At 40.4% G+C, this 13,783-nt stretch overlaps 1 protein-coding gene across 6 annotated transcripts in view; it reads left to right on the plus strand.

Moving 5' to 3' along the window:
- The first annotated feature begins 1,577 nt into the window (after positions 1 to 1,577).
- Positions 1,578 to 13,783, plus strand: part of col16a1 (collagen, type XVI, alpha 1) — a 51,436-nt gene continuing 39,230 nt past the window's right edge. For 5 of the 6 annotated variants that reach the window (XM_027010119.2, XM_027010124.2, XM_027010123.2 and 2 more), the window contains exons 1-4: positions 1,578 to 1,816; positions 5,638 to 5,735; positions 9,474 to 9,542; positions 10,952 to 11,069. In XM_027010119.2, the coding sequence (XP_026865920.2) occupies positions 5,660 to 5,735; positions 9,474 to 9,542; positions 10,952 to 11,069 (263 nt within the window). In that variant the 5' untranslated portion in view covers positions 1,578 to 1,816; positions 5,638 to 5,659. The remainder of the gene's footprint in view (positions 1,817 to 5,637; positions 5,736 to 9,473; positions 9,543 to 10,951; positions 11,070 to 13,783) is intronic. The other variant, XM_027010120.2, reaches the window with a different exon arrangement.

Consider the following 13,783-nt stretch of genomic DNA (forward strand, 5'->3'; position numbering starts at 1 on the left):
AATCCATTCATTTTGTATCATGTTCTTGCTCTTCTTAACTGCAGCTGTCCTTCCTCCATATGGCATTATACAAAACATTCTGTATTAATGCATGTTACCTAACACCAGATGGGCACCAGTCCAGGAACAAAATGCTTCTGGTGGTTTTATGCATTTTATGTCATAATATTTAATGATTTCCTATAAAACCTGTTCTGATACTGATTTCTGGATCTGGGCATGTTTATAGCATATTCCATTATCATTTTATTGTACTGTTTGATACCAGAGTTGTTAATCATAATAATGTCTAAAAAACACAACAAAAACAAAACATAGAATAAAACATAGAATATAATCCAAGTACAGCTACAAATAGGAAAATACAGAAAAGAAAGGTAATTGATTGATTGATTGATTGATTGATTGATTGAATGAATAAAATATCCTATTTGAGGAGGACACCTACATTTTCAGTCAACATTTTCAGTCATATACATAGATAGTTAAAGTATTCTTGTGGGCTAATCTGATTTGTGACAAATAAAAAAGACACACAACCCGTTACCTAAGCATGAATTATTTAAAGTCATAATGTTTTTGCTGTCATGATACTACCTCAGAAGGCTCATTTCCTCTTATTTGGAAAGGCTTTGCAGGAGGTAGCAGTCTTTGTAGAGATCAGATTTGGTCAAACAGTATTACAAAATTTTTGTTTGACTCCACACATTTTGTGTTCCTTCAGGATAAATAGTTTCAGTTCCTGCTTTGAACCTAAAAACTACACAACACGAGTCAGCTGGACAAAAGTACTCAAACAAAACAAAATTTTGACTGATAGAATATTGATAATCATGTTAATTGCAGTGTGAATATTATATGATAATATGAATAATTTTGCATTAACTCATTTGCTGAGCCTAAATTGCAGAGATTCAAAGACTCGCATACTCGCATACGGGGCTAAAGGTCAAAGTTAGGACAGTGGTGAGCGAGCCCTCGCTAATGGAATCCCACCGAGAAGGTGGCACTGTAGCCGGGAATGACAGCAACGACCACTTTAGCCTAAAACCAAGAGTTTATGGAGTGTCAAAGCTGGCAAACCATTAAACATAATTTACAGTTCTGTCTCTGCAAAGTTGCACTTGAGGAATGACTTTGATTAAAAAAAAACCCTAGATGCTACTTTATGGTAAAATGGTTAGAAGGCTTACAATTGCATGTTTTAATAGCTACTTTTTATCGCGTGAACACACACACACACACACACACACACACACACCTTTGTATAAGGTCGATCTCCTTTACATGTGCGATACTGTGTGTGAGTGGACACATTTGAAAATATGCAATGATCCGTTATTATTTAGATTAATTTTACACTGTAGCTCTAGGCTACGCCGACGTCAGTTTATTCAGTTTGGCACATGCAGAAAGTACGCCAATAGCTGAAACCAGTTTAAAAACTTGTGATACCCGCCAACTGATCCTTTAATACAGCGCATGCTTTCTCGAGTAACATAACCCTTTTATCAGCTTGAGGGAGGCGATACCTTCAAGAATTGCCCGCACACGCCGGCCTAGGTGATGTCACCGCGTGCTCATCTGGATATCCCAGCAAAGCGTATAGGCTTGGGGGCGAGGGGAGGGGAAAGGAACGAAGTTAGTCAGGAGAGTCCTGTGCAATAACCTTCCCCTTCTCCATTAAGAAGACTCAGGGAAGAGTCTTGAAGAGCAAATTGTGGATTCTGCCAGTAACAAGTTTCAAGTTTTGGACGAACTGGATTTCTTGGGATTAATGTTATCGTTACTGAGTGGAACTATCGATTGTTTGTAGGTATGAGGGAACTTTTTTTCCATCACTGCGCCACTGGAAATCTTCTTTTCTACGCGCTCCTACCTCAAAGATAAGGAAGAATTGTTTACCCATTTCTAGTGTATTTACAGAGTTCGACGATGCGCTTTCTTTTATCTATAATTTTTACACGCATTGCATTAACCTGGGAAACAAATGCTCACCCATGATTCATTTGTGAGCATATTATAATTTGTTTTGAGCAAATGCATTTAATGATGCAGCTTCAACTAACGCGAACTTCTGTTAAACACAGCAAGCATATTCAGGCTTAGCCGCATACAAATGATCGTGTCAATAGGCCCACTTTACTTTGATGAAGGTTTGTTATAAACGTTTGACTTGTTGCTCAAAGTTAGCCCTCCATTAGCAAAGTACTGTATTGCAGCTGGTATGGAGCCGATGCAGGTCAGCGCGCGGAGAACCAAAAAATGCACGCTGGATGGAACGTCTCGCGCGGTATGGCCACTTTTCTACAGGATGAAAAAGTGGCAGCTTCCGGTTAGGAGTAGCTGTGCTTTCAGTGATTCATTGTAGATGGGACATAATCATTAAGTTTTTTGGAGTTTTGTTGGGTGTTGTTGAGTGATGGATGAATAAATAAACCAATAAATAAATAAATTGCATGCATAAATACAGACAATGATTTATGTGAATGCCCTCTGGTTGGGTTCTTTTGAAAGATTACCTAAAATCTGCTCATGTCCTTTGTCTCCCAGCAAAACCATTTTCTGCACATCATATTCCTCAGGTTGAATCTGTCCTGTAGTGGATTTCTGATATATGTCTTTCCCCACGGTATGGGAGTCCGTGAGTTAATGGAAAGAACATGCACTCACCCTAATGAATCCTTCAACTGCTGGCAGAGTTTCAGCTGAAAGGTAAAGAGATGGCTGATGCATGACTTATGAACAAGCTATTGAGCTCTCACTTTTGATGCAGATGGAAAGTTGGCTTCTATTTCAGCCTGGCAGAGTTAAAATGCTCACCAGTAGAAGTTCCCTGTTAAGTTCCATCTGAATGAGAGAGGCAAAATGTCAAGGACAATTCTCTTACTCTGTAGGTAAGTGTGCTTCCAAAGCACATTTGCTTTTAAAGGCTCCACGTATTGCATAGTTGTATGAGAAGCCTCTGTGTTACATAAAAACTGTATACTTCTCTATTTTTATCGATTCAAGCCTACTGGATTGTGTTTTTGTGATCTTTATAATGTTCCCCAGTTTTGTCTGATGCATATTTCAAGCAGGAAAATTGTGTAGAAGAAATACATGAGGTTAGGTTTATTGCCCAGCCTCCAGGGGATCCTGTAGGGTTGCACAGTTCATCATTGACTTTAGCCCCATGTACCAGCAACAATGAAATGAGTAATGTCTTTGCTAATGTGAATTTTCACTTCAAATGCTGTAGTTCTTTTATTGCATACAGCGTTCACCCTGAAACCCATGAAAGGCACAGCTGAGCATATGAGGATTCTAAAAATACGTTTAATTGTGTGGAGGTGTGAAGCTGGATGCCACCCGATAAATCTTGATTTGAACATGAGCAGAGTGATATGCAGAGTGGAGGTTACTCATGCAGCCGAGCTGAAGCTGTGTCCTTCACACCCCTGGTTGTAAGAAAGCCCAACTCACCGTTGCTCTGCATTTATCAATGCCTTTCCTGGCCTTATGCCTTGCTATCTGCGCAAAATCTGTTTTGATGGTGACTCACAGATTCTTGGAACACATCCTTTGTGACTGTGGCCTTATCTGGGTCAAATTGTGAATTGCATGTCTTTGCAGAACATTTTTCATGTTTTAACCATCAACGTTATGATATCTCTGAGATTACCATGTGTGAATGTTGATGGGTATGGATATGAGTTTTTGTTGGTGGCGATGGTGGTGTTGTTTTTCGTGTGGATGATATGCAGTTTATCTAATTCTGCTTTGCATGTTCTTTTGTACCAAAACCCATCCAAATTATAGAGTGCATACAGACAATTAGGACAAACAATCGGCGTCTGCACAAAACGGTTTTATGGTAGCATTTGTCATCTGGCAACAAGTCAAGAACACATTAAGTGATGTTCAGACTCTGACAGGAAAACAACACACTGCAGGTGTGTCTGACAGCCCCCTCCCTGCAAGACGAGATCCTGGCACTCCGCACACAGCAGCTCATTATGCCTTACCTCTCGTCTGTTGATTGAGCGCATTGTCAGTTTTAATCTTCCCCCTTGAGGCTGCTGAATCGCTGTTTTTGAAGCTCTCCTGGCATGGAAGTAATCCATTTTAACTATTCAGCTAGCATTAAACACTCACAACTTGCACTGGTTGTGTGTATGGAGCCCGATTGCATGTGCGGTACCTTGATGATTTTGACCGCTGAATTCACGTCAGTGCACCGGGCAGAAAGCCAGGTCCACGCGTGAGAGACGATCCTCTCTTTTATCAGTGTCTGCCAGCTGTATGCTCCTTTACTGTTTACAAGCCCAACAAAGTGAAAGAGAACAAAGCTGCCACAAGCTTTTATTTCGGAATGTGGAAGCAAATGGTCTTGGAAAAATAGCTCTGATTCAGTGAATGCAGGTGATAGGATGTAACTGCATCTTGCCTTAATGGATCCTATACTGTATATATGGACCATAGTTGACTTAGAGGTGAGAAGTGAGAAGGAACTATCCCATGAATATATGATTCTAAATAACGCAATCAATGTTAGATCTGCCACAGTCAACTTTTTAAGATCAACCTATTGATTAAGTGGAAAAGTGTGCTCTGGCCAGTGCATTTCAATTTACTACCATCATATTAAGCAGGTAGTGGTATACAGTCTCTGCTTGGACATCTGTTGGGGTATGCTTGCTACATGTCCATCATGCAACCGTTCCAGACAGGTTGCAATATGCATAGAAGCCATAAAGTCTCATTCCTGGAGCTTCATGGCTGTCCTTCATTTTGACAGATATGTGTTCAGACATGCTGGAGTAGGGGTCACTTTGACTGTAAGAGCACTAGTGAATGTAGTTCCAAAATGGGTTTATAGACTTTCAGTGAACCTTTGGCTTTTTAGGTGGGTGGAGATTTTGACTGACATGCAACAAGCATATTGAGTCTTTGTATGTGTGTTCTATGAAGGGAAGGGTAATTGTGTCTGCAAGACATGGAAGCAGGCAGATGTAGCAAATGTGTACATGTTTACTGCAAATGTGTACATGTCTTGTGCATGTCTACTGCAAATGTAAATATCTACTTAATATCTTTTGAAGGGTTGTTTATGTTTCTTGACAGAGATGTAGTTTTAAACATTTCATTTAAACTGTCCACTTATAATTGACCATGAAACGTGTGTGTGTGTGTGTGTGTGTGTGTGTGTGTGTGTGTGTGTGTGTGTGTGTGTGTGCGCGCGCGTGTGTGTGTGGGGCAACTATGATAATGACAGAGAGGCACAGATGAGCATTATAATGATTATTAAAACACATGTCTTACCACATGGGTTAAGCCACAACACAATGTCATAAACGCTACGAACCAATGCGCCTAGTAACACATTGCAAAGGGCCTTTCTTGCCTCGACTCTTACAATTTTTTTGCCCTAAAATCTCCCCCTTAGCTGGAGCAATTGAAGCAAAATCTATTGGTATTTATGTGCTCAACCATGGACCATTTTTCACCATACCCCAACACTATAATCAACTTCAATCTACCTTTTTTTCTTTACTGACTGCTAAAGTTAAGGCTTTTGACTTATTCTGATGGATGTCATATGGTCCTGCTGCCTCTTTTCTCCTCTGCCTGACTTTCCAGTGTCCTCTGTCCTAGGTTGGCACTGAAGGGAGGAACCATGAGGGTCATCTTGTCCTCCCTTGTGCTGCTGACCATCTGCTCTGGTCATGGGGGTCAGCTGGCATCTGCTGAAGGTAAGAGGCACTAGCTTAAGTGGTGGCTTCAGCAAATGCCTGTTTAAATTGCTGTGGTTATATCTGCTTATATCATAGTCTGTTTTTGAGCAGTATTTGTATTTGTGGACATGTGTCTTTTTCAATAGGCCATATTGTGGTTCTTGCTCAATGTACTCTTATTCATGGACAGATTGTTGAACATACAAAATTAATCACGGTCTACTTTTAGTTACTTGAGATGCAGCTGTTCTGCAGAAAATAACATTTTTGGGAAGGGGACCTCAGCATGCCTCCGCAAAATTTCCCACGGGATTTGTTCTTGTAGGAAGCGTATCCTCTACGGGCTAAACGTATATAAACTGCCTCTGGAGAGCCTCTCTGAAAAAGAGATCTGCACTGATCAGCATCTTTCAATGTCTAACTTCCATTAGCGGAAAGTGGGAGCCAGCCTTTTTCTTTTTCCATGGCCTCTTTTGCAGCAATCTTTCCAAAGTTATTGGTCATAATGTACACACATAATTTCATACCATGACCTCAGTATATAAATATTATATTGAATACACTATAAAATCTGTAATTTGGCAATGGTCATTTTGCTGAAAACAATAGGCCTTTAATGTGTTTAATAACAGTATGAAGAAATCTGTAATGGAAGATCAGTAGTACCATGCGTTGTCATTAGAATATATAAACGAAGTCATTGGTGAAGAATATACATGCAGGAGACAAAAGGGGACGAATAAGCGAGTCTCCCACTGAAGCGTTTAATGAAGTGAACAAAAACAAAAGCGAACGTGGAAGTGCAAGTTTAAAAGTAACTCCAAAACCTCCTTCTTATGAAGTAAGATTAATCCAAAAATGAACAGATATTGAACATGTAAGTTTCTATTACCTTTCATGTAATTGATAAAAAAAAAATCAAGGATTCAAATGGAGGATTTGAAATTTTCCCTTAGATGGGCAACTGTCCTTTCATGGGGCTAGAGCGAAGGATACTCAGGTATTCTCTGCAGAAGACACTGCAAAATCCATACGATAGCCCAGAACACATGTTCTTCTTCTTTTTAACTCCCCATCTCTGCTCTTTTCCTCTCCTTGTCTGCATTGTGAACTTTGAACGAGAAGAGGCATGGAAATGAGGGAAGGAAGTGAAATTCAAGCTGTTCCACTTCCCAAGAATCTCGTAACAGACAGAGCATGGAAGGCTGGGCTCGCTTTGAAAGCTGATATCCTCCTTGCACTAGGAGGCTGTCAGACAGTCCCCACACAACCTCCCGTTGGACTATTGCTGTGTCTTTCATCAGGCTTGTCCCACACTGGCTACTCCGTGAGGCAGAGAGAGTTGTGCCTCGAGGCATTTGTCTGCATCTCCTCCACTCATTCATGGTGTTTATATATATATATATATATATATATATATATATATAAAAATCACATTTGTGTTTGTAATGAAGCTTTTATCCATTAAGAAATCAGTAGCTTCATACATTCATATGTGATGCTCAGAACACCAGTGGGCCATTAATAACTCAAATTTACATGAAGACCGTAAGCCCAAAATGCACAAAGGACTCATTCAGTAATGTTTCCCCTGAGTCCACAAATGAAAAAGTGAGAGCCTGGAAAAGACCAATATCACCTTTATTTAAAATCACTAATGAAATTTTATATAAATCCACATTTATTCCATTAAAATAACTCACTAATTACCTCCCCTACATCACCCCAACTAGGGCAGACCACACACTACACAGGGGGTCCCTTCTACTATCACACATAAAATTTCATTAGCGCTGTTGGATGGGGAGTGCAAGGGACATGGTGTGTGGTGAATGTTCAAGGTATTTCTGTCTTGTTTGATTCTCTTTGGATTTCATTCAAATAATTTCAGTTTGCCTGCTGATTGCAGCACTGATATCCAAGTGTAGTTTAAAGATTTACTGTCCACACTGTGCATCATTTAGATTCATGAGAGACCTCATTAAAGCAAAATAAGCATGTGAGGACTCTTCCTTATGGGTGAATACTTTCCTTTTAACTCTGACATGTTGAAAATCTCACTTTATCAGCTATCAGGCACCACCACCACAAATGAGCCCATCTCCAAAACTGTGTCCTTATCAAATTAGTCTTGAATGTTGTACCAGTAAAGCTGATCAGGCACTTCTCAAGCTCAATCTTGGTTTTCCCTGCTGCGCAGAGCACTTGTTGACCTTCTCCATAATGAGTCCTTGTAGCCAGTTCTGGAGGTAAACATCTTGTGGGGGACAAAAAAGCAGACAGACTCAGTTCTTGGCCCCTCGGAGCACAAGTATAGCAAAGTACAGAGAGAACTGCCCTGAGATTATATTTTTAAACCGCTTCATCCTGTGAAGTGTTTTGACTGAGTGAAACGGAGGCCTGATACCCCCTCAGCAGCAGAGCATGGCTAGATCGAATCAAAGCTGCTGTCAAAGCTGCTCTGCTCTTTTGGATGCAGTGTGATCACACCATTTTTAAAAAATATCCTGTTTTGGCTAAACTGAGCACTATTACTGATTTATTAATGGAGGTTGGATCTGTGACATCAGTCATTGGTCTGAAAACTGGAAGCATCATCCAGATTTAAGAGAGCCTTTAGCCCTGGCTCTCTGTCTGCAAGTATTGCTGACATCTGGTGTCGGTGCAAGTGAAACATGGAGAAACACAAAGCTTTCCTCCTCCTCCTGCTCCTTCTATTCTTGCTCCCTCTTTCTCCATTGAACCATCCAGAGTTCTCCTAGGCCTCACTCTCCCAGGTTCTTTCATGGAAGCCTCCCATTGTGCCTTCTGCCTTTCTGAGCAAAATGAGAAGAGAAGCGTTGGAAAGTTGGCATGAAAAAATATGGTTCACCTGGTTATTGTTGGACATCAAAACCCTAAGATGTGAGAACAATATCAAATATGAGTTGTGGGTCAAGTAAGTATTTTGGGAGAAATAATTCCTCATCTTAGGTGAGTTGGCTTAGAAGAGATTCAGATGTGTCTGTAAAACATGTATGGGGCTTGACAGGGAGAAGCAAATTGTAGCCGTGTCTCTCATCCTGCCCCCCTGCCACCCACTACACCTTGTCCCCAAAATTTCATAGATCTGCTTACTCAGTTATTACTTCAGTTTTTTTATACTGTATCTGACTGATCTTTTAAACATCCAAGTGACAGCTGCACTCAGAGACAGTCTCTACTAACTGCTCACTGATTGATAGATGCATCTTTGAGCTGGTCAAAGTCCTGACTTTCTGTAATCTGTGATTATTGATGTAACCATACTGTAATGCTAACATCACTGGAGGCATTCTGCTTAAAGGCTGGTTAAGTAGACAGTTCTGGTGTTGGTGTTCCACTGTTGAACCCTGTCTAATGTGATGTCTCTTTTAGCTGCATGACAGACAACATTTTGCATCACAGCTGTGAGTGTCACCATGAGCAGATTTGTCATGTGATGGCCACTGTCCGACAGAACGTCAGGCCAGCTGTCAGAGGGACCTGTCTCTGGATTATTGAGTGATTCTTACAAACAGATAGAAATTATATTTAGTTCCATATCTGAGATGGCATCTGTCTTCTGCAGGCGAGCTTTGATCACTCTAACACGTGCTCTCTTTACCTGGGTCCAGCATTTGACAGAGCTGTCCTTGGCTATACACTAAACTTTTCTTTGGGAAAACTTTTACAGTAAAGGTTCTCAGGAGTGGGTGTGATAAAATTCCATGTCTGTCTGTCCGCTTCTTTCAATAGGTATGAACTGTCCATCCCTGCAGGTCGAGGACTGGAAGTTTCCACAGACAGCCAGACACAACATCACTGGTACAGTGATCTTACTGACAAATGTCCTCTAAGATTGAGCAATAAAATGGCAATGTCTGTTGAATATTAAATGACTGAATAATAATATTTCTTCTACACAAGGTGATTTGTGGTTAAGCAACAAATATATTTAATGATTGCCACCTGTTAGAGACTACTGTTGGTCTGCATGCTCTGTATAGTCCAGCTCCATGGATACTTGGAAACTCTAGCTTGTGAATCTATTTAGCAGTTTATAGAAGTAACGTAACCACTTCCATGTAGACCATGCCAGAAGCATGCCAAAAGCATTTGACTCACGCTGACTTTCTGAGTCTGTGATCTGCTACACTGTCTACACTAATTGGTGTTTTGCTGTGGTTTGATATAAGACTTTCATGTGTTGTTCCTGATATCCTGTTTACAGAAGCCCCATCATTAAAGTTTTACACTGCCACTCATTTTAGCATGGTGATAATAAAGTAACTAACCTAACATCAAGTTTATTTCAAGAATTTCCACAAAGTAAGGATTTAAGGAACCACAATCTTTGTGACTAAACTCTAATGCTAGTTTTGGTACTTAATAATTCCAGCAGGACTTTTTCTATATTTTAATGTTCTTGTAAATTGCAGGGGGGTTTTTTTTATTCTTGGATTTTAGTGTTTACTAATATTGCTGAAAAAAAAAGATTCATAAATATTATTATGATAATCATTATTGTCTAAAATATTTTTTATTGCAATACCTTGGTATTTTTGGCCTTATTTCAAAACCCTAACTTTAAGAATGAATGTATGTATGTATGTATGTATGTATGTATGTATGTATGTATGTATGTATGTGTGTGTGTGTATATGTATATGTATATATGTGTGTGTGTGTGTGTGTGTGTGTGTGTGTGTGTGTGTATATATATATAATATATATATATATATATATATATATATATATATATATATATATATATATATATATATATATATATATATTATAGAATCTTTTTTTCGTTACATATTTGTAAATCAGTCTGGTCTTGGTATTTAGATTAATAGTTGCATAACTGGTATTTAGGCTATCAATAGTATAATAAGCTCTGATGTTTTTGATGATTCATGCATCCCTTATAAAAAACTAACTTTTCTTAAAGGTTTGAAGCCTACAAACATTTGTTTTAAACAATACTATGCTTGTATATACAATATCCTCGAAATTCAGTATCTAAGCTTTGTGGACCAGTGGGGAATTGTTGCAGACACGCTCAGTGCCATAGAGGCCTGAAATCTGGGTCCCTGATCTTTTTGTAACCTGATGGCCTTCCTTGTTCAGCTGAGCTCCTGCTGCTACATGCTGTGTTGTGTGTGTCATCTGGCATGCAGTTGATTGATTAGCCTGCCGGGAGCTTAATGGATTGATCGATTGACTCACAGGTTTCAATCTGGTGCGGCGTTTGTCCCTGCTGAAGAACAGTGAGGTGAAGAAGATTCGTAACCCACGAGGGCCAGTCATTCTTCGCCTCGGGAAGGTCCGCCTCATCCAGCCCACTGAGTAAGCCTTTACTGTCTCTCTATCTTTCTGTATATCTCTCCCCTCTTTAAGAATCCTCATGATATGCTGTTGAAATTACTGTTCAATAATACATGAAAGTAAGTCTTCCTCTGCTTCTGCTTTCTGTCTATTCAAAGCTATTTAAAAAGAAGCTACGTAAGAGCCATTCTTGCCTTTCCTCTCTCCCACCTGCAGCATATGGAGCTGGGGCTGATCATAACTGCCTGCAGCAACACAGCTGTTCACGCAGGCCAGAACATAGCCTGCTGCTCAGCCAAACTGTGACTAATATACCCAGCCATGACAGCTCAATGTTGATTAACAACTCGGGCCTGAAGCACAGAAAAATCAAAATGCTAATACTTGTTGGAGTTTGTAAGTGTGTTTAGTAGCAGGCATCTGAGCAGACCGTAGCGCACATTTCTCTGCCTACACACCACTAAGGTGGTAAATGTTTTTTATTAACAATAACTCTAAGTGCCCAATGAGCTTTGGGTGTAACCATAAAGCACTGCATTAAGCAATCTCCAGCCATACATTTTATCAGAGTTCTGGTGCTACAAAGTCCACACATTGGGTTAAGTCTACACATTGGGTTGCTTTCAGGATTTCCATGTCACCTTTTATTATTTTGTAGACATAACAGAAAGGGAAATCAAAATATTTGCCAAATAGGTGAGATAAGTAGTATAGTCTGTTGATGAGGAAGAGATTTTTGTTGTCATTGTGTTCTTTTGAAAGGTCCATCATTTTCAGTGTGTCAAGCATGTATCAGAGCATTTGGATCCTTGAAAAGCTGTGATCTAAGAAGGCTATGAGAAAGAAGCTTCAAGCTGTTTTGAGTGGCATTCTCCCAGTTTGAAGGGAGGCAGGAAGATTCATCACTCGTCCTCCTCCCGTGATTGCTACCCTATTCATCTGCAGATATGTGAGCACGTAATGCGACCAGCTCCAACTGTGCTGCGTTCCTGTTCACTGTGACATGCAGCCTGTCCCCTAGCCAACTCTTTGACAAAAGTGCTTTTTTAAAACAGCTGTAAACAAATAAGTGGATGAGGGAATGAAGCAAATTTTTTGTACCTCTTTTGTTTCTGTTGTATGAAATCAGATGTTGCTACAGTTTTCGAAAGAGCAGTATTGAGTGTGGTAATGGATTCTTCTAGAACAGGCCTAGCGGTGCATGCATGCACTGCTGTAAGATGCCTCCATATGAGACAGGCAGTAAGTTCCTTTTTACCTGTCAAGAGCATCATGTGCATTGCAGTAAACACTGTGGCATAATTTGGCTTCATTTGCTGATCTGCATTTAGATATGGCTGCATAGTGTGTCAAACTGTCATATAGCCAATATTGGGTCTATTCTTGGTCTGTTTTTGGTGTCGCTTTGCACTTTATAACCCAATTAGAGCTAACGGCACACAGATCACATAGTAGCTATGAACCTGCTGTCAGGGAGGTGCTGGTTTCCAGTTCTATTCATGGTAGAATGTATATTGTCATAAATATCGCTATTGTCAAAGTAAGTTTTTGTGGCCCTTAATTTTTGCAAGGGCATTTGTAGGTTGCACATGAGGTTTGCATCAACATGCCACATTTTATAGTAAATATACAACACTGGAACTCTTGCTCTGTAGCTGCAAGAGAAAGTATACAAAACTTTTATAAGTAGAGAAGTTTGACACTATATGAAAGTTCCAGTTGTGTAAGGACACCGACAGGTAGGCATATGTGTGTGCACATACACACACACACACCCCCCCCCCACCCACACACTCCATCAGGATGTCCCTCATTCAGGATGAGTTTTCCAGTGCCCCGGGTGCTTTCCCCATTTGAAAGCTGAGCAGTTTTTCTTTCTCTCTCCCCCACTCTAAATCATGCTTGTCTTCTAGCCAGGGCCCAGGGAGAGACTATGTTCAGAATTCACCCTGTCATATCTGTTTATTTAACACTCAGTGCAGCCTGCATTAATACACTCATTGCTCTCTCTTCTCTTTTATTTCTCACATTACTTCTCTCACTGGTCTCCTGTCTCTACGTGTAGTCTGCCCCTCCCTCCTGTCTATGTGTCAGCCTCTGATCTCAGGGCTCTCTATCTCTATCTCTGGTCTCAAGGCTCTGCCTCTGTCTCTCTCCCTTTCTCTCTTGCTAGCTCCTTTTCTCTCACACTAGTGCGCTCTCTCTCTCTCTCTCTCTCTCTCTCTTTCTCTCTCTCTGTGTGTCTCTGTCTGTCTCTCTCCCTATCTGATTTTAGGTTTTGTAGACTCAGACTTAGGCTCATTGTAGCAGTTGGTTTGCATGCTTTCTGGCCCTGAGTCTCCTCAATGTGAGTGAGTCATCCTGCCAACCCAGACTAAGTTTCCTTTGTCCTTTGCCTCTGACACCATGCTGGGTTTTTTTGTTTTTTTTTTTCCTGCAGTGTATTAGTGTGTCTGTCTTTTTGTCTGTGAAAAAAGAAACTGTCTATAAGGGGGCATAAAAAGGTGGTAGTGTCCAGAACCAAGTTTTGAAAATGACTCTCCCTTGCAGTTCAGTTTAACCTTCCTCTTCCAGTCTTGTCTATTTTTTCTCTCTCTCTCTCTCTCTCTCTCTCTCTGTGTGTGTGTGTGTGTGTGTGTGTATGTGTGTGTGTGTGTGTGCGTGCGTGCTGAAGAGGGGCCCTTAGTTGGCAGCTACTCTGTTATTTCCTTAAATTCTCCTCATCTGTTTTAAAT

The sequence above is a fragment of the Electrophorus electricus genome, chromosome 8, assembly GCF_013358815.1.
Source record: "Electrophorus electricus isolate fEleEle1 chromosome 8, fEleEle1.pri, whole genome shotgun sequence".
NCBI classification, from domain to species: Eukaryota; Metazoa; Chordata; class Actinopteri; order Gymnotiformes; family Gymnotidae; genus Electrophorus; species Electrophorus electricus.